A 22,434-nucleotide genomic window follows, 5' to 3' on the forward strand; every position below is an offset into this window, starting at 1 on the left:
TCAAAGCGGAGGAGGATGTGGCAAGCAACAATGAATAAAGGGGAAGAGCGCCCTGCACGCCTTCCCATGCATAACTTTTTTCAGTCAATGGTATCTTATGCTAATGCACGCCAATAAAACCAACAAATCGAGAGAAAAGTAAGGTCAAAAGTGTATATAAACAGGAGAGTTTGGAGAAGTGATGAGGGGATACATCATGGATTTTGCTCCCCTGGTAGTGGCTTTCGTCCCGTCACGACAAAAAAGTCCAAGTAACTGTGAACGTCGCGGTTCTGGATACTTTTCCTGACGTCAACCAGGAATACCTCGATTTCGGGTTTCGACCAGCCCAAGGCAGTAAGAGGTTTGTAGGACCATCCCGATAAGGCTTCTAGCCAGTTTGCCTCATTCCATTTGCCAATTTCTTTCATGTGCGGGTCGGTAGGCCATGGGTTGTTCGGAACTTTCTTGATGCGTTCTTGTACATCCACAAATCCAACCTCTCTCATCCAACGAGCAATTCTGTGGGCTACACGAAACTGCCGTGGGGGATCTGTGATCTGGCCAGAGCGGATGTTTAGATCACACCAGTCGTGCAGAGCAAATTCACTGAACTTTTCAGGGTCGTCCGGTGGCATTGTGCCGTCATCGCACTTTGGTTTCGGGTCGAATTCATGGCATTCCATATAGCCTCCTGGCTTCAGGTGATTCAAAGCCTTGCGTAGGAGTTCTTTAAATGAGGGTAAGGATCCTGACATGTGCCCTGTGTGGATGAGGTCAAAGTGGTCGGAGCCCCATAACCATTCATCTTCAGTAGCATCATCCACTAGAAAGTGAACGTTTTCAGGAACTTCGTTTGGTTGAACGGGCGAAAGATCGGTGCCTATTATCTCGGCTTCTGGGAAGACGGGCGCTGCGTAGAAAGAAAATGGTAAGGGATTGTTCGAAAGTGGCGTCGAGATACGGAAGGAATACTTACCCATCTCGATGGGCCATATTCCAGAGCCAGTGCCGATATCAAGGATTCGCTTGGGGTGTTCTAGTGGAGCAAGAAACAGGCGTCCGTCGTTGACCATTTTTATCATATGGTGTTGCATGTCCAACCGATCCAGCTCCTGCTCATCGTTCGGGTATATATACGCTGAAAATGTTAGTCAGAGAGCTCAAGAACATCATGTTATCAAGAGCAGACAACATACATCCTTCATGGTACTTATGGTATCGTCTGCCATTCTCAATGGGATAATCTGTTACACTGGCCGTCAATGACTGAGTGTCACTGTTTACAGCTATTAGTTCCAAGGTTCCAAGCAACTCAGTCCTACTTTGACTATGGCTGAATTGGACAGGCGTCATGAGGTGAATATTAGAGACTTACTAGTCACGACTAGATTCCTGAGACATTATTAGTGAGTGTCACTTGAGTGGTACGAAGCAAGATGATGAGGGCTGGATTTATGGGAAAGCAGCCGTTACTTTTAACAACTGAGCGTGAAACAGAGGGATTGTGATGGAACTAAGAAAGGGAAAGGCTTACAGCCGGCCTTGCACCCATACTGACGGGTTCTGCGCTCTGGGGCTAGGAAATTGACCTCGAGTGGGGTGGCTATTAGTTTTCAAAATCAAACAACCGGGAGGATCAGTTGGAAGAAGAGACCAAGAGATAGGAGCCAAACTCGACGGCTTATTGGTGATCAATATTTACAAGAAGACAGGTGATAGGAATGATATTGATGAAGAATAATGGCGATCCCAGTTATAATTATCACCATATGCAGTGCAGAACGCGCATATGAAACAGTGCGAAATTCGATACTTTCGGTGCCACGGAACTAGAAAAAGAATTATACTTAAAGTAGCCTGGTACTCGGTAGGCTCATGCCATTCCTCCCCAGCTAGTCTAGACAGGGGGGACCCGATCGTGTGGGTTAGGGACTCCGTTGATTTAGAAGGGTAACCGGACACCGTACGGAGTCGTAACCTAGTGGTCGGCTGCCTTTTCCTTCTTTTTTAATTTCCTTCCTCGAACCCGGCAGCATGGATTAAGTTTGACTTTAGCAGGACGGAGTTAATCATAACCTAAAAGGATGAGAGCGAAGAAAATCACTTTGTAATAGTAATGTGCTTAGGGGGCCTTTTTTTTAAAACAGGCGGCCATGCCGATAATTATTGCATAATTCTTGTCCTTCTTTAGAAAATTTTCAACCAGAAAATTGACAAGGGGCAAAAGGTTAAAAAAAATTAAACAAAAGAAAACGGAAAAAAAACTTATAGAGTTATCAGGTCGATGTACTGTATATCCGCAATTTGTAAATACAATACAGGATGTGTCAAATTATCTTGAACGGTTCGGGCGGCGGCGGGAGGAAAAAATAATAAAATTAAAACAAGAAGTCAATGAGAAAATTACCCACTCCATTGGGATTTCAAAGAGTATCCGTACTAGAGCTGCTCTTCGGAAACTTTTCTTTCATGCAGTGTACGGTCCATATGAACGGGAACTACTGTAGATAGTCAACTCACTCGACTCTAAGATGTCGACAGTCATCACCTCAAGACAAGCATTTCATTTGTTCGTCTGATTTCTGTGTACAACATTACAAACACTTGCGAAAATCACAAGGCATCTCAGAAGCCCCTTCTCGAGCGGGCAAAAGGCCCACTAACCATGTGTAAAGAGCATAAACCAGTAGTTTAGTATATACTATAGCACAAACTAATGCTCTAACCATGAGTCGGCTTCTTGTGTAACCGGTATACCCCTGCCAGCTGGTCCCGGCTCTTAAGAACTAAGGAGAAAAAGCACGGGCGTCCCAAGCTGCCGGGAGAGTCAGTGACAAGAACGAGGACAATACGAAGTGGGCAAATCAGTGGTGGCTTGTAAGTTCTAACTTCGGTACGTCAGGCAGAAACAACCTAGCAGGGAAGAGGGTCCAGCAGCCCTTTCACATCGGTCAAGCCACACTTATCATTGCTACCTAATAACAAAGTACTGTCTAGTTGCCAGGTAGTGGTAAGAGAACAGTACCACTAGTACCGTACAGAGGTAAGAGTGAAATGATCTTCAACAGAAGCCGGGATCCAATGACTGTTGGTACCACACTGCTGGGAATTTTCCATCCATGGGTCGCTCTTTATTCCATAAGACGACTGGAGCCATTGGATGACGCTATGCATGGGTTTGGCATTGTCCTATCAGGATGACCGCGGATGATTTATGGCAGTCGCCCGAATTCAAATTTATAGATAATTGAAAGAAAGGAAAAAAGCAAATATAGCCTAAGTCGACCAACAAGCAAGTCCCCTTTCCCAACCGCCCGTGATTGACAGACGCCTCCTCTTTTGTATTTCACTTTAATTTTCTCCGTGGTGACACAGGTGAAGGAAAGTTACCGCTATCCAGGCTGTCGGATCCCTGACCCACCCACACCGACGGAATTACCCTCCACTTCTGTCCCACTTAAAACTCCAAGTTTCTCTCCGCCGGGAACCCCCCTTTATTATCACTATTTGAAATACTGTTTCGGCAGAGGACACCGTTTGTAACCTGGTCAAATATGAGACTTTTTAAAAAGTCGGCTCTTATTCTTTTTCCGCTATTTGTATTAGCGTTATTACTAATGATATTCTAGTGTATTATCGCTCCACTTTAAAACCTCGGAGCAACATCCGCATTAAAGAGTACTAGTATTCGCAATCTATGGGATACACTCATCCCATGTCCATGTTCTTCCCGAGTAACCGCCACGGTGTAGGCAGGACATGATCTTTTTTTCCCTCATCGCAGATTACACAACCTTGCAAAGCACGACTAATCAAGTCTGTAGACCACTGAGTAGTAGGCTATCTCAGCTTTCTCAGCCAGGGGTCTTGAGGTAAATTGTAGAATGCGCCCCGCCGATTATGCCCGTGGCATCCGCTCGGGACAAGTTCGAGAAGAGCAGTCAAGCGAGATGAATCTTGTATCCTTGGTTCAAAGTCCCGGGCGTACCATACATAAGGAATGTTGGTCCGACGCATGTCCCTTACATACTCCTGTATCAACTAGTTAGAGTATTTCAGGCGACGGAATAAGGAAGAAAAACAGATGGAGAGAGCATCCATTATCTGGCAGTGACCAAATCTTACCCGAGGCCAATTACACTGAAATGGACGCACCTGCAGCTGATAGAGCGTTTGGTGAATTGCTCCTGTACTCAATGTATGGTACCCTAAAATTTTAAGTACTTGGTAGACCTCCACTGCTCGCGAATACGGTAGGAGGGGCCTCGGTTGTACGCTTCTACTGGTTCTTCTTAGAGAATTCCTGTCGTTGATTGGTAGATGTACAGTAAATAGTTGAAAACACGACACCTTAAGGATCTACTAGCCACCTTTCGGAATACGGCGGTTGTGGATCTATTGCAGAGTACGGAGTATAAACAATAATTTTCCCAACAGGAACAATTGTAGTCCAAGTAAAATTCCGATTGATAGAGGCTGGTATATAACGGACACATACACTCTCAAAACATATGCCACAGAGTAATCCTCATTGTACTCAGATCCTATGCTGAGTTCACCACCTCCCATTCAACGCTCAATATATATGCACGTAGTGTCAATGCACAACCGAGTACGGTTAGGGGAACCACGATCAAACGCAGTACCGTACTACCGTGACTCTATCTACACGTAGAGCACGCTGTTATACTGGGTATATTTCGCAATATTGTTGACGCGGCACATAGTGTCGAGTATCGCATCGTGTACTCCATAATCTTCCCCATATAAATTTCCGAGTGCATCGGCGTTTACCGACTGTGACGCGTAAGGAATATACATTGGAACGTGACAATGGCACTATTTTTTCGCACGAAAGCTTGTACCCTTTAATGATATGGTGACCTCGGGAATTCCTCGGATGCCTTGGTCTTAGGAGAAAGATGAGATAGACTACGCCACCCGCTCAACTATTTGATGATCGTTAACTACTTGGTACCTCAGTAGTCCTCCAGTATGCACAGAGATTCAAATACAAGGTTATCGGAGCATCTTACCTATTGCAAGGCTGATGAAGCGTGCATCAAGGCTGCAGCACCCTTTCGTAGGGGAACTGGATTTCCAAGGTGCAGAAGGCTGTCGTGGGCGCCGCCCAGCGGCCTTAAACTCTGACAAATCTAAGCAACTTACCCGGGCAATAGGGTGGAGACAAGTGCTGTCAACAGTCGATTGGTGATTCCTCTCGGGGATTGGAATTTTTCAGCTCAGCACTCCTCTACTAATCCATAGTGTGCTGCTACTAGTTCCTAGTAAAGCATAGTGATGTTGGCTACTGCACGGTGGGTATATCCATCTGTTGGTAGATGAGACAAGTCATCTCAACGGCTGTTTGACCCCATCTCCCCCTCTCATGTTGTGTATCACTGTGAGCCGTCCCATCTACGTGCCTTAACAATGTTCACTGGGCAGTTTCGTCCTCTATTACCATTGTGAGCAGCTGTCCATTGACTCTAATTTTCGGGTCACGGCCGCGAGCAGATTTACATTGTTGAGAGAAGTTTCAGGTGGAAACTCGTAGGTAGTGAAAGAAACAGGCGAAAAATTTTCTCAATCAGACGAACAACGCCCCGACCTTCAATCCGGCGGCTGACAAGTACACCTATACGGAAATTAGGCTGAACTGTAACCAGCCTATCTGGAATCTCCATTTTATCCCTGGACATGAAAGTATGCATGAGCTGAGCCGGACTATATTAGTATTTTGTGCGTGTCGAGCGCCATTGCTTGGCTTCTAGCATGTACTTTATCGGGCTGCCACAGGGTTAGGCACGTATGAAGGTGTGATTACCCATGTAGAAGCGATGTACCATACCGCATTAAGTAGATAATATTGTGATATACTTTCAGAGAATTTTTAAGCGTTCGTTGTATGCGTATACATACGTACGGAGTACGTATATACATACATAGACCTTGTCCTTGCGAGCTAGACTCGACGTATTGCTTCTGTAGGGAAGAGCCATATTTTCGTCAAATAGACACTCATCTCTGTACATGTTCATGATGGATGGCCCAACGACTCTCGGCATCTCCTTCGCCTATTAAGGTTGAGCTCCGTCACGAGTTCAAGGCCATGATAATTTACTCTTTACCTCGTAAGGAAAGGGCAACGAAGGAATCGCCAAGACCTACAAGCCTGGATCTTCGTCCACATCCAAAACACCCAAATAACTATTGGATTACGGTTGCGGATAGTGGAACTTACGCATACTCTGGAGTTCTTGTGACCCGAAATGGTCCTAGGGTTTCTTGGTGACCGGCTGTCATCAACTCACAGGCCGGATATGCCCGGCCCAGCCACCATATTGCAGGAGTAGTACATTTGGGATCCGCGTCCCTGCCGAAAAAAAGAAAAAGCGAGAAACGTTCAGAAGCTAAGATAGTTCTCTCAGTGAGTATCTCTCAAATTGATCGTCTGTCAGCCGATAGTATGTCATACGACTTGTTTTTCCATAACCAAATCCTCGGATCTGGAGGGTTCAAGGCACTTAGCGACCTGGCAAAGCGAAGCTAAAGAAGCCGCTGCAGGGATTGCTAGTGGCACCCAAGCTGAAAGGATTCTCCCTCGCAAACCCCCAATTGGCATGGTTTATATGCACGTCCAACAGTTTCAGTGGGAGGGGAAATCTATCCACCAGACATTTCCTCTGCCTACTCGCCGTACAAAGGCCATGCATAAGTGCAATGGACCCTGGACTTTTCTCAAATTTCGTCCTGGCCGAGACGCATATGCGCTTGTTGATAGGACGCGGCAGGATGAATGTCCACCTAAGATTCTGTCAAAAAGCAAAAATAAGATGTTACATCGCAGATTACCCCCCTTTTTAGTTAACGCCAGTGGTAACGATCATCGGGATTTGGAGTCACTCTGGTGTATCTTTGCTGTAGCATAGCCTGGTGTTGTGGAAATACCTAATTGAGTCATTGCTCGTTTAACTCTGGGTATTTCTCCGGCAAGCCAAGCATGCAGGTGAGGGTCTAGTCCGTCCTTTGACAGATGGCAACATTCGCACTGAAGCCAACTTGACGTCAGGATGAAGAAATATTCTTCGATAGTGCCCCTCGGGACGGGGTAAAACTGATAATACTAGCAAGTTGCCTGCTATTGAGTTACACGTAATAATTAAGAAACGCTAATGTGTCATGGAAACTCCAGATAAGACTATAGCACATATGTAATATTGGGGCATCTAGAACGTAACAAGGGTGGAAGCAAGGATAAACCCGTGAACAGTTCTTTTTCTTTAGTTTCCCCTCTCTTAACAAGGAGTCTAAACGGTAGGCGAAAACCCAACCTGGAAACACTAATCCCTCCATCTGTCACTAGGGGTAGGTCTAGTCTATAACTTCATTGTGATCTGCTGCTAGTGAGTAATGGGTTCACACAAGGTATGTTTCTGTCTCACATACGTATTATCACTGCTTTTTCTCTTCTGCTTGAGGTTGTAATAGTTTCCTGTCATTAGTACTATATATCTGCGGTGAATTTTGAAATTTCTGTGCTGTATACTTCCCAAGGTTTACCCTTACTAATATCAAACAGTAACTACGCGAATTTACTACCAAGGTATTGGGGACTTACCCCTCAGACCAAACTTTCCAATTGACAAATACGGATAACCATAATCAATGGATGGAGGTGCTGGTTGGTAGCAATGGCCAATCAAACGTTTTGGGTATCAGGTAACGCGATAATATAAAGTTAAAAAGGATCGCTTCCGGACCATTCGGTCGGGTCGCGAGTCAATCGGTGTAACACAAGGTACCGAGTACCTGGTATCTATAGACGTGGCCTTAATGTCAGATTCTTATACCGCGGCGAAAAGTTCTTCCAAAACTGCATTAATCGTCATTATTTGCCTAGAAAAGAAGGGTTAGGTTGTACGGAGTACAGGATCCTGGCCCTTTCGAGAAGACGGGAGCTCGAGTTTTGCAAGTACAATACATCAGAGAAGGATGAATGTGGCAAAACTAAATATCAATCAAATTTCGTACAATTCACCCCAATTCTTCCCCAGTGTGGTTTCTCTGCATACATTTGTTTCCCGAAGAAAGCATGCTAACCCAATTTTGAGAATTGCAACCACAGCTGTCTTCGCCCGTTTTTCAAGTCGCTAAGATTTTCTCAACGGACAGTAAACTGCCCTCCATCGGTTGTTCCTTATCCGTCCTATTTGTATACAATGTTAGACGTTCGATTATCGAATAATGGCCTTGTTAGATGCCCACTCACCTGGTTGTGATGCGGATATCTGTCTGGATTCTTGGTATGCCCTCCTGGTGAATCAAAGTATGGGCATATCCAATGACTCGGGCGACTTGGTCCCAGGGTCCCTCTAGATCATTCAATTAGTGGCTCCGGTTCATCATATTTGCTTACACGATCTGAGAGTCATCCTGAATCGCCAAAACCATAATATAACGTCATCTCGCCAATGGTCAAATGACAGCAACTTACCAACAACCGTCCCAGTCGCAGTCATCTGATACTTCAGGCCAGACTTCTGCAGCAGGTCCTGAATTTCTGCGATCTGCTTGGAGAATGATGCGCTCTGCGAGCCGATCTAAGAAGCGAGCGTCAGCTGAATGCATCCATTACGCAAGTCTTTGTTGCCATCTTCATGGCCCTCCACCACGATCGTTAATTGGAACACGGAATACCTACCGGAACCAAGGAGAAATCGGCGATGCAGGTCTGAGGTGTTGTCAGATCAGCTGTCGCCATGTCTGTTGCCGTTATCGTTCTCGTGACTGGTGCTACTCTGTATCAAAGGTGGGTACTGGAGGGTTGATGTTCCTAAGCTTTGGGAATATCTAAAAACTACGCAAACTCCGCTTGGATACTAAGCGGTTTATTATAGCTCACATTCTATCATATTATCAGAGTGACGTTCGTATTGATCATCGGCGTTTCTTGCAAATAACGAATGAGACTGTTGGTTGTTGTGTAGGTTATCTCGGCCAGCGCCTACAGTTGTGTTCCACGCAATACGGGCGGCGCCCAAACTATATTGATGGTGAGCTGTACGCTCTGGGCTCACTCGTTCCGTGGCTCATCTGCATGGCTTGGTGCCACATACGGATTACTTTAAACTTGATCTATCTCATGACTGACAGTTGATCGGCTATGTAGACGTCAATTTCCAAACATCCTTACCCTCACCTTTTTCCAGCGGTATCTCATAAACCTCTTATCATTTATAAGCTATGGTATCGATCGTATTAAATGCTAAATTCTTCGCCTAGCCCCGATAATAAGTTTCATCGATGGTCCTTCCTCGGCGTTGCTGCGGCTCACTACCACGAACATATGTATCCTCAAACAAAATGTCAAGTTTCGTCTCGGGCTCAGGCATCCTTTCAGCCTCGGCCACTTCATTGTTGACTTTGCTTCGTACATTTTTATCAATTGTTTTGGCGTCCTCCTCCGAGAATACACCCCACTCAATCAACCTCTCTTTGAAGGTAGAGATTGGGTCATTCGCACGCTGCTCTTTCAATTCTTCACGGCTTCGATATGCAATTCCTGGGTCTGACATTGAGTGACCCGCATATCGATATGTCAGGTACTCATAGACTAGGGGTCCATTTCCTGCTTGGACGAAATTTTTGCCATATCTGACTGCGGAAAGGACAGCAAGGACGTCCATTCCGTTGATTCGTAGTCCCGGGATGTACTGGCCACGCTTGTAGTACTCGGTCATGGCAGAGGCTCTTTCAACAGAGGTTCCCATGCCGTATTTATTGTCTAGAAGCACGTTAGTGCAATGAAGAACGTACCCCGAGAGAGTGAGCTCACTCTCACAGCCAAATATCACAGGTAGATTCCACAGCTTAGCCATATTGAAAGATTCGTGAACTTGGCCTTGATTGGCTGCTCCATCACCATAGAGATCGATGGTGACATTATTTGCATTGTTGTATTGTTGAGCGAACGCGATTCCAGCACCTACTGGGACGCTGGCTCCGACAATCCCATTTCCCCCAAAGAAGCTCTCGCAGAACATGTGCATAGAGCCACCTTTACCATAGGAGATGCCATCTCTTCGTCCAAGCAATTCCCCAACGATAGATTTCACAGTCCCTCCACGCATCAAGGTAAACCCATGGGAACGGTATGCTGTTATTAGTTTGTCATGCCTAGTAAGTGCATGCTCAATACCGACAGCGACTGCCTCCTGTCCAGTAGATAAATGGCAAAAACCGCGGATTTTCCTGTCTTTATATAATCCGTCCGCTGCAAGCTCCATACGCCTGCGAAGAGTCAACGATATTGCTCGGCCCGAAAGGGAAAAGAGACCAGAGAGATCAAGTAAACCTTATCAATGTCATATCATGGTATAACTGTTTGAGTTCCCTCTTGGTTGTTTCAACTGAATACGGAGGAGGGTCTAAATGATACGTATCGAAGCTATCTTCTGGTATCGGAACACTAAACGGTTTATCATCCTCCTTCAAAAACGTCAAATGTCATTAATTGCCTTCGATCAAAGGAATAATGCATTTGTCACTTACAGAAGTTATGTCTTCCAAATTAGCGACATGTGCTAGAGAGCGGCGGCAGGTACAAGAAAGGACTGGCCGCATCCAAGGGACCGCCCCAGCTCTTTTCAAGGATCTTGAAAGCATAGTTTAGGTTATAGCAATAGTGCCACTGGCTACTATGCGACCACAATGAATATAGGGGAAATTAGGGAACTTTTGACGTGCTTTAAGTCCCAACTTAAGTTCTTAGAATCTGTAGAACTTATAGAATTTGTCACTCTGGAGTTGGTTTAATGAGCGCTTCCAGTGGACCATCCAGATCAACAATATGTGACGCAATTGTTAACTCATCAGGTCACATCCTCAACTAAGTATTACTTTTAACCTTTGGGCAAGTCTAAAACTACTATCTATAAAGTTCTGGAATTGCTACGCTACCTATTGTCCGAAAGGACATCTAGTCAGTCCACAGGCACGTCCAATAAAAAGACCTATAGCCACTTTGCATATCGACTCGAATCAATATTACTCGATCCGGAAATGACACCAATTCGGACCGGATCAACTGTGCATCCGTGATGACGCATTGTTGCTCTGAACAATTCTGGAACTAGTTTCAAAGTTCCAAACACATCAGATCTTATGCTTGTAAATAAATAGGCATAAATTAATGCTGTATCTCATGCCTATTCCTTCGCCGAGTGGAGGGTCATCGTTATTTGCGCTCTAATTAGCATAGCGATGAAGTCACCAAGGCACTTATCGCAGTTCCTAGTTTACCACATCCACGCGTTGAGACGCGTTTGACTATTTATCTGATCAGGCAAACCTTCAGCCCTATGGTTCCGAATACGTCCTGCTGAAAGTATGCCTCGCACGACTCGTGCCCGTTCGAAGAAGAACGCAGCCCCTAGCGGTCGCCATTCAAGAAAACAAGATGATGAGATCCCAGAAGTATACCAGGAGATGCTGGCAGAAGCCGAAGCTCGAGATCCCAGCAGCCTAGAGAACGATCGACCAATAAAAAAGCGAAAGGTACAAGGGAATTCACTGTCGTCTTCTACTCCTTCTCAGATTACAAAGCAAGGAGATCACAGTCCATCAAAGAAGCAAGAAAATGCCAAAGAAAATGTCAACCAGCAAGTACAAACGGTGTATGACTCTTCTTCTGATGATGAATCGGAAATGGAGTGGGAAGAGGTCGACATTTTGCAAGCATCTGCTGCTCCTATTCAACCAACTACTGTTCCTGGAGGAGAAAATGAGACCATGCAGATCACTCTTGAGCCTCATCAGGATCAAAAGCGAAAAGTAATTAGAAGGCGGAAGCCAATCACAGCAGCTGAGAAGGAGATGAGATTACATGTCCACAAAGCCCATCTGCTTTGCCTCTTGTCTCATGTCCAGTTACGAAACCTCTGGTGCAACGATGAAGATATTCAGGTACGCCTTGGCTTTGGCACGATCCTGTTCGCACCTCAACTAATATGAAACCCAGGGGTTTCTTAAACAGATGTTGACAAAACGCGTGATCTCTCTTCTGAATCCGTCGCAGGAACAGCCACAGTATATAAGGTCTACAACGTTCATTGATGGACTTAATCAGGCCAGCGATGCCTTTCTAAACAGATTCAGAGTTACTATGCCGGGTTTGAAGCGAGCTCATTGGGCAGATGACTCTCTTTCCTTGAAACAAAGAGTGGTATTGTACTCAACTTTTGTAGTATAAGGGTCGTGCTTCTAATGCCGTCCTAGGAAGATATTAAGTCAGACGCAGAGGTTTTCTTATCGAAGGAGGATTTTCTAAAACAGGCTAAGACACTTCAAGGCTCTCGCGATTTTGGTGCACAGCTGTTCTGTGCTCTACTGCGCTCCGCAGCTGTGGAAGTTAGGCTCATTTGTTCATTGCAGCCATTGCCATTCACTGGGACAACCAAAAAAATGACGCCTACCAAGCCGGGACGGCAGATCATCGGGATCTCGTCAGATGATCATGATACCTCTACCGATGATTTGACAAAACGGAGGGCATCGCCAACACCGCCAAGGACCAGACGTCTTGGTCGGCCACAATTTAAACCCTCAACTCCGCCGAAGAGCTTCATTGCCAGTATGTATTGCCACAAAAAAAAGGCATCTGAATAACCGTATTAACGACTGAAGACTCACGACCTAGTATCCGGGAATCATTGCACCCGGTATTCTGGGTCGAGGCTTTCAACGAAGCGATGCAGAGGTGGGTTCCTGTTGACCCATTGGTGACGAAATCGCTTGCGAAACCTCGCAAATTTGAGCCGCCATCAAGTGATCCGTATAACTGTATGAGTTATGTTATTGCATTCGAAGAAGACGCTTCGGCAAGAGATGTGACGCGCCGCTACTCCAAGGCATTCAATGCCAAAACACGCAAGCTACGCGTGGAGGCTACCAAACATGGGGAAAGGTGGTGGGACCGGGTTATGCGGTTTTATGAGAGACCTTTTCTCGAAGACCGTGATGAAGTGGAAATTAGCGAGCTTACGGCCAAAATTGCTGCGGAGGGTATGCCCCTGAATATACAAGATTTCAAAGATCACCCGATCTTTGCGCTCGAGCGACACCTTCGCCGTCATGAAACTATTTTCCCGAAACGTGTCGTTGGACAGGTTAGCGTTAGCAAATCAGGGTCAAAAGATCAAGCTTTGGAACCTGTTTATCGCCGATCTGATGTCCACGCTTTGCGAAGTGCGAACAGCTGGTTTCGGTTGGGACGGGACATAAAGATTGGTGAGCAGCCATTGAAGCGTGTTAAATCCCGTAACAATCAAGCCATGGCTGTCGAGGAAGATGGTAGGGACTCTGAACAGTACACTGAAACAGCTTTATACGCTTTTCACCAAACCGAACTATATAGACCACCATCGGTCGTCCAAGGGAAGGTTCCAAAAAATGCCTTTGGAAACCTAGATATCTACGTACCGAGCATGGTTCCCCCTGGAGGAGTCCATATCAAGCATCCTGATGCTAGGCACGCCGCGAAACTCTTGGGTATTGACTACGCAGATGCCGTAACGGGCTTTGACTTCAAAGGGCGCCATGGGACGGCCGTAGTCCAGGGTGTTGTTATTGCTAATGAGTATGGGGAGGCATTGAAGGAAGTTCTAGGTTGCCTTGAAGACCAAAGGTTGCAGGCTGAGCTCGAGCAGAAATCGGCCGAAGCGCTTCGGCTTTGGAAACACTTTTTGCTTAGGCTTCGCATCGCAGAAAGAGTCCAAAGCTACGCGGTTGAAGGCGAAGAGGCTGACGACGAGGAGAGCATTGCATCAAGCACTAATGGCCACGGCAACCCAGAAGAAATCGGCGGTGGGTTCATCCCTGAACCAAACCAGGAAGCTATTGGTGCACAGAAAATCGCTCAAGAACGCCACTTTGAAAGCCTCACTGCGCCCAAAAATGATGATTTTCTCAGCGGAGGATTCATTCCTGACGACGGTGAGACCCATCAGGAAACCGCCGAAGACTCGGTTCCAGATGTGGCAAATGGTCCCTCTTACACAAATAGAGCAGAACCGTCTCTATACTCGCTTGTTGTCGTGTCAGACGATACGAACACTGTTCAAGATATAACGCCTTATCAAGGCGCCACAATATCGCCACCCGAGGCTTCAGCGCCCAACTCAAGAGACAAAGAAGATCCTAAGGATGAAGACCGAAAAGTCTCCGAATGGGTTTTGTCAAATACTCCTATCTTGATTGAGTCGTCAACGACAGCAAACACACCCTCTGCGAGTGTTGATGTAACTTCTCAGCCTCTCTCAGCAACGCAGCCACGAATTGAATCTCCCGTGACTTCAGACAAAGGATCGACTAGTAATGAAGGGTCCCTGTTATCGCATGATCCAGAAGATGAAGATGCGATTCCAGAGTGGCTCATGTCTGATTAACGAGCCCAGGCCTCTCGCCACGTGTGCAGTCTACCTTTAGATCAGATTATTATTAAGCAATCTCAAATACACTATAATTATACTAGATACCCAATAAGTTGCGCATGTGGTTGTTAGCATTGTACAACATAGTTAGATGTAATTTGCCTTAAGGTTCAGGCATCAGAACTCCCATTCAAGTTAAATGGTTTTGTTGTGCACAGACCATCTGTTTATGGCTTAGCGACGCGTGGTCGCGTAGTTATCGCCAGTCGTCACAATCAATAAGCAAAGCTAAGACAACGCCACCAAACATTCTCCATTTAGTAACCGGCAATAAAATCTTATGGCTCATTACAACTTACTACACCATCTTCACGATTTGATTTGCGATGAGACGAGGTGATACAAGTGGGACGAACGCGCAGACCAGCCAGGAACAGTTTCAAACTCCGGATAAACCTCCTCCAGGTCCTTCAACGGCAGCTGACAGCTTGAGAGGGCCATTGACTTCAAAGAAGAGGACTGGAACACCTGCATCTTCAGCTTCTACATTTAGGTCCTGGAAGAGGACCTCAGTTGCCGGAGCTCGAGATCAACCGACACTCACTCAGATCGATTTCGTGACGCAGGTATCACAACCTCAGTCAGATGACGATGATCTCGATTATATTGACGAGACACATAAGAATGGCACAAGGAAGCATAAGGAGGTTATCGAGATAGCAGATGATTCTGGAAATGATGCCGATTATCGACCACCTTCGAATTCGCGAGTCTCGCGAGCCCGCGGCGTCCGATTTGATCGGGATACGAATAGTTTCGGGTCTAAGCAGCCCAATGTGGTCAGTCAAGGTGACGGGCCTTCAAAACGGGGCCGAAGAAAAAGTGGTGACGGTGCCAAGGGTAACAAGAAGGGCAAGGACAAACAACAGAAAGATAAAACCTTGACACAGATGGACTATGTAAGGCGGTACTTGAAGATCGAGCCGGATGAGGATGTCAAATTGGAGTACACATATACCACTCCGCTCAAACATGAGCGAAAATCTCATAATTTGCATCCTCCAGATGCCGAAGATACGGCCTGCAGTCCGAATGATACCTATGCCACTTCAAGTGAGTCCAAGAGACAGAAACTGAATGACGAGTCCCGATCAAATAGAGAAGTGAGACCAGCCGAAGATTCCAAAGCGGCTCGATTTTTTGGAGGTCCAGTAACGCCGCGGAAGTCTAGGCGATCGGAGATACCCTCCTCTCAGTCTCCAGAGAGTCCCGGACTTGCAATCATCACATCGTCGCAGTTCCGCGGTGCAACTCGCTCTCCCCTCAAACAGGAGTCCCCAACCCCTACTGTTAAACGCATTAAAGAAGAATATCCTGGCTATGATCGAGTAAAGGATTCCCCTCAAATTCCGGAACGAACATTGTCCCATGATTCAACACCGCCATCTATGAAACCCCATCCTCCGCCGACAATCAAGCTTACTGCAAAAGAAAGCTTAGAAACCAATGCGAGCTCTACCCAATCCCATTCTACTAAAGGGACAATAGTCACAAACGAAGAAACTAATACACACCATGAACTTGATGAGCACCCTTTGACCACACAGAGGACTGTCGTTTATGAAACAGACGCTGAAACCGACAGTGACGACTTTCAAGATAATGAATTCAATATACCTGGTTCACCTTCCGAAGAAGTGACTGCAAACCAATTCCATACTTGCGAAGATGATAATGAGCTTCCAAATGAAGATTCTCAAGAACTTCCACCAATTCCTCCATCGGGGCTAGATATTGAATCCGGTCCACTGCAATCAGAAACCAATCTGCCATCGGATGCATCAATATACTACCGGAGGCCGCAGCAAGCTACACAGTTCCCGCTTGAGCCAATACCCGCGATTAATACACAAAAGATGGCGGAGCTCTTTCCGGATAATCAGCAAGAACCGGCTACTGCCTCCGAACTCCGGTCATCACCGTACCGTGCTCTATATACTCAAACACAGACCCAATCTCAAACCCAAGACCAAGACAAAGCTTTGACAGACATTGTTCCCGAATCATCACCTATTGTACGTTGTGAAAGCGCAAAGGATCCAAATTCCACTATTCAACGTGGACCTGCTACACGAGAATCGGTCGTGCAGGTGGAGTCTTCACAACCTGCAGATAGATTTCAAAGGAAGGCCGATACTGATGGAAGCTCTCAGCCACGAGGTATCATATCAAAAAGTGCACTCCTGACATCAAGTGTCATGGAAAGTATACCATTGCCGGCGTTCATATTGGGTAGTCAGGATAGTATCGGAGAGCCTTACTCGGATATCTAATTATCAAGGCAATATTGAACACATACTACAAGCAATAAGCATCAAATATTAATGAGCCCTAATGAAAGAAAACTAAAAATAAAAAATATTTATTTTATATCCTCTTCCACGCGTATACATACACTATCTGCATGCATGAACACGTAGATCCATTAAACTACTGGTAATGGACAGCGGGGCGTCGGCCCGTCTATCGCCCCGGGAACGGATCAATCACACTGACCCAAAAGTTGGCGCTCCCCTCCGCAGCTCCGCTATCAAGCACTCAGCTGGATCCGAGGCTTCTCAACTTACATCGCGCACATACAAAAAAACAAAAACAAAAGTCATGGATATAGCATACGATCATATCCAAGGGGAGATCCTCTCCTCCAACAACACCTCCAAGAAGGAGGGAACGGCCCAAGACGAGAACAAAACACAGCAGCAGTCAAACGTCGACCTGAACGCTGAACTGCAGGAAACCTTCCGCGCCTTCTCCGCAAGCCCATGGGGCATGCGCATTGGCGGCCTGTGGGACAACGTTCGCAAACAGGGCGAGACTTACTACGAAGGCGCGAAGCAGGAGTACGCCGCGGCCAGCGAGGAAGCCGCCAAGGGCTTCTCGGACCTGAGGCAAAGTATTGTGGGGCGCACGCGGGGTCTGTCCCTGAGTACAGCGTTTAATGCCGGTGCCACGGATAAGGCAGGTGAGGGGGAGACGGCTGCTACTCCGGAGGCGTCTCGGTCGGTGGATGCTCAGAGGGAGTCGGGCGCCGGAGAGGGCTTCCTGTCGAGGTTTAAGGCGGAAGCTGCTAGACGGCTGAAGGAGATTGAGAAGGCGGAGGAGGCTGCCGATGAAGCTATTATGCGGTTTGGAATGAATATTGGACAAAAGTTGCGCGATGCGGTTAGCATTGTTCCTCCGGAGTCGGATTCCAGCAAGCTCCTCTTTGAGAGTAAGGATGCGGAGGGCAAAAGGGTTATTCATGCTACTCGGTTTGAGGCGCAGTTGCATGTTATTCACTCCAACATGGAGAGCTTCACTAAGGACCCGGTGAGCGATGAGTGGCCTACGTTCAAGGAGAAATTCAATGTGGACAACAAGACCACTGAAATCGCCGCCGATCTTGAGAAGTACCCTGAGTTGCGGTCTGCGATGGAGAAGCTGGTGCCTGAGCAAGTGGATTATGCAAACTTTTGGTGCCGATACTATTTCCTTCGTCTCGTTATTGAGACTGAAGAACAGAAGCGCAAGGAGCTTCTTAAGGGTAAGTCTTCTGCTGCTTGCTAGATTGTGCTGCACTACCTGCCCTATAAAAGGAGATATCTGATCAAAGCTTACAGGTGCCAATGTTGACGACGAGGAAGAGGTTGGTTGGGATGATGACTCGGACGATGATACTGATTCGCCCTCTACCCCTCAAGCTAAAGTTGACAGCAACAAGGCCAACGTCGCTCAGGCCTCTACCACCGCTGCTCCTGATAACAAAGCATTGAAATCCAACGAGCCTCGCAAGTCTAACGACCAACAATCCCAGCCTGACAGTGAATCCAGTTATGATTTGGTCAGTGGTGCCACCAGCCGGACTCCTGCAAGCCCTAAGGAGAAAGCAAAGGACGACGACAGCGATGATGACTGGGAGTAAGAAATGAAATCTCAAATACGAATTGGTTAATAGAAGAGGGTACCTTTAATAGTCACAACTTGACCAATTACTTGACCACTGGCTGGTCCGAATACCACTTGGTAACGAGGGTGCAAGGAGTTAGGGTTGTTGCTTCTTTTAAGTTCTTTATCTACTTCGTTGGCGTTGCAGGATCCTCCCTATTCACTTGCGTTCTTCAGCGATTGACGTGATATCAATATATAGTGTTGAAAATATGAGGTAGATGCTTGTTAATTATTCTGAACTATCTGGGGAGCTATCTCTATTTTTATACCCTGGTATCTAGCACTTCTTATTCCCTTCTTTATTCTTGATTTCTATATCTAATTACATCGTCTTATGGATATGTATTTCTCTTAGGTAGTAATATAGTGACTTGTTAGATAGCTATGAATAGCTGGTTAATTAATTCCTACTTGCCGCCATGTGGCCCCGTAAGCGAGCCCTCGAGTATAAGTTTTGAAAGGATAGGAAATACTGCACAGCCTTTGACAGAACTCAGGCTATGGCCAAGTTGAAGGCGGGTGAAACAGATGCCATTGCATTCAGCCCAGTTTTCGTCTCCAATTCGGACTTGCCATACAGATCACAATATAATCTCCCTTTAAATTCGTATGGTCGCTCTACTTTATCAGGTAGATCCACCATCTAGAAGGTATACAGACTACCCATTTTACCATGGAATTGCCTAGTCGCCACTGTATACTGCCTTGTAATTATCCTCTGCAAGAGATAGTATATGACCATCTAGCTACAGGCGACTCCATTGAACACACATTTCGAGGCACGCAAGACAGTAAGCGAGCACAAGGAGCTCAATAGAGGTTACAACAATTTGACGTGGTGCTCGATGGGCGAGATAAGGCTCTTCCCTATGCATCCCTTGCATTTCGCGGAGAATTGCTGTTGATGTTCAGTTCTTCACTATGCTAATAAGGTTTTAAGTTGAATTGTAGACACATTCTTAAACCGTTGAGACGGATTGAGCAGATGATAACCCTTGCAGATGATCGGCTCCTCGCTTAAATCACAATGGGATATTCTATGGCCAGTTACTAGGGCTGCCTCGATGTTGAATTCTTTGCTAGTGAATGGACTATCGGTGAGGTATTTAGCCTATCTAGGACATTGACATGTCTGTGCTTGAAGTCAATATTCATGCTCTTTTGGTTCTGACCCCATGTCGCGAGATCCGCAATCAAGAGCGTCGAGCTTGTGTCATTGTGGAGCCACTCCGAGCAACGCAGAGCAAAGACTAGAGTCGTCATGAAGCAAGGCATCACCCCTGAGGCATATGATTCTATTCAGTGGATGGGGGGGAGTGTGCGGATGGAAGGGCGTATGATAAAAACATATTGTTCATGGAAAATAAGAAAAGCACAATCAAGCAAATCGTACAAATCATTACGAATGAGTCAACTTGAATACGCCTTGACTATACTGCCGTATTGTGTGTTTTATTCTTCTCAAAATATACGTGATACACATTGCTTTAACATTCTGCATCTCCGACGTTGATAGCTCTTTCTAAACGTTCAGATGAAATTACCAGTCCGTCGCTATGTCGTGGTCAGTATATTTACAGTGATATCTAGCCTGCAATTCGCGTTCCATCGTAAAATTTATGGTTTCTCCTCACTTGATTCATGTCCAACACGCTCCGAATCTTCAGGTGTAGACCGATTAGGAAGCGGAGAGTTCTTCCGTGAGCTCCTGTCCATATAGGCAGGCGTACTGCGTAGGGTACTGTGCTGTCTCATGTCGGGTTGTCTGGGAGTATCACGACGAGACCGTGGAGGGGTCTCCGGTGTGTGCTCTCGGGAGCGAAGCTGGAAGCCTCGAAGCCTCTCGCTTGGAGAATATGGAAATTCGCTGCCTTCACGCGGGTATGCTGATGGTGTGCCTTCAGGGACCCAGCCATACTGGTAATCTTCGCCTCTTCGCTTCATAGGGCTTTCATCGTAGGGATCCCATCCGACTCTGCGGCGTGCATCAGCGCGAAGACGCTGACGATGCTGTTCGTCTCCACCAGCTCCAGTGGTTGAAGACTCCTCCAAGAAAAAATTCAGGAGCTCATCGCTAATGGATAGATGGGACTGCTGCTGAAATTGTTGTAGTGACGTGAGACGGAGGAGTGTCTCTAGGAGGGACAGAGAAGTACGGATGTTATTGAAATGAGGGTTTGAGACTGTAGTTGTAGCCATATGCTGAGAAGAGGGCGACTGTCCTAAAGCTCCATGTCTAGACGGTGTTGCATCCGAATCAAGAGAAAGTTTCGCCATAAGCTCTGGATCGATGGATCCCGCCTTGGCTGAGGATCTGGGGTTCTCGTCATCGAATTCTGAGTCTGATTCGTCATCTTCATTGTAAACCTCGAACGCGATCCACTCAGGGTCAAGGTCTCTGGGAAGGCGCCATTCTTCTGGTATTGAGCTCTCGTGAAAGTTGGGATAAGTGGATGGAGCGCCTGCCCCATTTAACTGGGCATCCAGCTGTGCCTGAACCTCATCTACTTCCTCCTCGTCTTGATCAGAGTCTTCATTTGAATAACCGAATGCCTCCTCCCTTTCGACCATACGCCGTGGAGGTATAGCATTTATATCTCTCTTCAGGAGTATTACCGGATTGTTAACCTCGCCATCGGGGCTGATATTCAGAATTTTCCCAGTGTCGGCATAGAAGATCTTCGAGATCTGGTGTATTGGAAGAATCTCGCGCACACCAGCGGACACGACACCTTCAAAAGTCTGAGGCTGAAGCTCATCATCTTCAAAAGTATGGACCCTTCCATCATCTAAATCCTCTATAATTAGGAGTTGGTAAGCATACTCATCTACCCTTGCTTCGGCGGCGATTTGCGTGCGCGGTAGCTGTGTTTGGGGATTGACAGCAAGGTCCATTGGCACTCGTCGAAGTTTCAAACGTGCTTTATGCATGACCTCTTTCCACGTTGTTTCACGAATGCCGTCTTCGTCGTGGGGTCGGAGATGACTTGCGAAAAGCATGTACATTGATAGAGTAAAAGTAGGACCAATCTGGACCGCTTGAGAAGGGGACATTGAGTACTGGGTATCACCAGCGGTAAGAAATGTACTGGCCTGCAGCAACCGGGATGGTGATATAGTCGCTGGGAGATTAGTTGATAATTTGGCTCCGGAGGTAGTGATGGCAAGATTCATAAGCGGCACTGCATCCTCGATTCGCACTAGAAGTCTCCTGATGTCCTTCATTATGGACTTGATCTCTTCATCATTTTGAGAGCGACTTCTTGAGGACTGCCCCTCCTTTCGAATTATTTCTTCAGACGCAGCAGCATTCGCCAATCGCTGGCCCAAGGCCTGAATATCCCACCGTAAAGATTGTGTGAGAGAAACTGCGGACTCAAGGGACGTGTTTCCTCGTGCAGCACTAGGCAGAGTCAGAACTTAACCCAAATTCAAATAAGTCTGGATTACCTACATTAGCTCGATCATGTCAATAGCAGGTGAAATAACCTGTCCCTCGCATCAGCAAGTGTGTTAGGATCAGCTGAAATCATACATCCAGAGTACTTTACCTGGATCTTGCTTTCCAGCCGCTGTTGTAGTACAAGGAGCTCTTCGCGTTCTTCGACATTCTCGACATTCTACCATCGAAAGGTCAGTTTGTCCGAATACTTGAACACCTAGCTAGCGACCAGTATGGCCATTATCGCTTACTTTAAGCAGCCGCGACGACTGGCGAATAGCATATTTGGCTGTTATGGCGATTCCGGAGCTAAAATATCAGATAGATTAGTCTATAAGACAGACGTTGTCATCTCAAGGCAGTGTACCTACCGAATGGCATAGTTCATAGCCTGATGAGTGAGCTACCAAAGATGGAATCTGGATTAGTTTCAGGCATCGCACACAAGATGTGTAAAGTCATAAGAGCATACTCTGGTCAAGAATGCATCCATATTGCAACCACAAAGCCGTATGGCGCCTAGCTTCAATTAATGTTTCCTTTATGTCTTTCTGCATCCGTTAGGCAACCCAATCTCAGATTGATTGCCAA

The 22,434-nt window shown here is 46.4% G+C and overlaps 7 protein-coding genes across 7 annotated transcripts; 3 read left to right on the plus strand and 4 right to left on the minus strand.

Annotated features, from left to right (window-relative positions):
- Positions 1–194: 194 nt before the first annotated feature.
- On the minus strand, positions 195–1,383 carry BDV37DRAFT_277931 (class I SAM-dependent methyltransferase; the record flags this gene model as incomplete). Its single annotated transcript, XM_032085906.1, has 3 exons — positions 195–1,120; positions 1,179–1,258; positions 1,358–1,383. The coding sequence occupies 3 exons, from the start codon at positions 1,381–1,383 to the stop codon at positions 195–197; spliced, it is 1,032 nt and encodes a 343-aa protein (XP_031946909.1).
- Positions 1,384–8,127: 6,744 nt separating this feature from the next.
- Positions 8,128–8,746, minus strand: BDV37DRAFT_277932 (thiamine-binding protein; the record flags this gene model as incomplete). Its single annotated transcript, XM_032085907.1, has 4 exons — positions 8,128–8,191; positions 8,255–8,357; positions 8,480–8,585; positions 8,687–8,746. The coding sequence occupies 4 exons, from the start codon at positions 8,744–8,746 to the stop codon at positions 8,128–8,130; spliced, it is 333 nt and encodes a 110-aa protein (XP_031946910.1).
- Positions 8,747–9,240: 494 nt separating this feature from the next.
- On the minus strand, positions 9,241–10,752 carry BDV37DRAFT_236337 (putative pyruvate dehydrogenase E1 component alpha subunit). Its single transcript, XM_032080597.1, has 3 exons — positions 10,537–10,752; positions 9,821–10,473; positions 9,241–9,769 (listed from the first exon to the last, which is right to left on the minus strand). The coding sequence occupies exons 2-3, from the start codon at positions 10,269–10,271 to the stop codon at positions 9,264–9,266; spliced, it is 957 nt and encodes a 318-aa protein (XP_031946911.1). The 5' UTR covers positions 10,272–10,473; positions 10,537–10,752; the 3' UTR covers positions 9,241–9,263.
- Positions 10,753–11,171: 419 nt separating this feature from the next.
- Positions 11,172–14,497, plus strand: BDV37DRAFT_236339 (putative DNA repair protein Rad4). Its single transcript, XM_032080598.1, has 4 exons — positions 11,172–11,949; positions 12,005–12,208; positions 12,262–12,616; positions 12,670–14,497. The coding sequence occupies exons 1-4, from the start codon at positions 11,374–11,376 to the stop codon at positions 14,427–14,429; spliced, it is 2,895 nt and encodes a 964-aa protein (XP_031946912.1). The 5' UTR covers positions 11,172–11,373; the 3' UTR covers positions 14,430–14,497.
- Positions 14,498–14,607: 110 nt separating this feature from the next.
- Positions 14,608–16,805, plus strand: BDV37DRAFT_236340 (uncharacterized protein). The gene has a single exon (XM_032080599.1). It carries the CDS (start codon positions 14,801–14,803, stop codon positions 16,745–16,747), a length of 1,947 nt encoding a protein of 648 aa, XP_031946913.1. The 5' UTR covers positions 14,608–14,800; the 3' UTR covers positions 16,748–16,805.
- A 205-nt stretch (positions 16,806–17,010) lies between these two features.
- Positions 17,011–18,794, plus strand: BDV37DRAFT_236342 (BSD domain-containing protein). Its single transcript, XM_032080600.1, has 2 exons — positions 17,011–17,997; positions 18,074–18,794. Exons 1-2 carry the CDS (start codon positions 17,076–17,078, stop codon positions 18,373–18,375), a joined length of 1,224 nt encoding a protein of 407 aa, XP_031946914.1. The 5' UTR covers positions 17,011–17,075; the 3' UTR covers positions 18,376–18,794.
- A 1,224-nt stretch (positions 18,795–20,018) lies between these two features.
- On the minus strand, positions 20,019–22,336 carry BDV37DRAFT_277937 (RanGTP-binding protein; the record flags this gene model as incomplete). Its single annotated transcript, XM_032085908.1, has 6 exons — positions 20,019–21,804; positions 21,856–21,890; positions 21,953–22,021; positions 22,095–22,152; positions 22,215–22,246; positions 22,316–22,336. The coding sequence occupies 6 exons, from the start codon at positions 22,334–22,336 to the stop codon at positions 20,019–20,021; spliced, it is 2,001 nt and encodes a 666-aa protein (XP_031946915.1).
- Between the last annotated feature and the right edge of the window lie 98 nt (positions 22,337–22,434).

The sequence above is a fragment of the Aspergillus pseudonomiae genome (assembly GCF_009193645.1).
Source record: "Aspergillus pseudonomiae strain CBS 119388 unplaced genomic scaffold BDV37scaffold_2, whole genome shotgun sequence".
Taxonomy (NCBI): domain Eukaryota; kingdom Fungi; phylum Ascomycota; class Eurotiomycetes; order Eurotiales; family Aspergillaceae; genus Aspergillus; species Aspergillus pseudonomiae.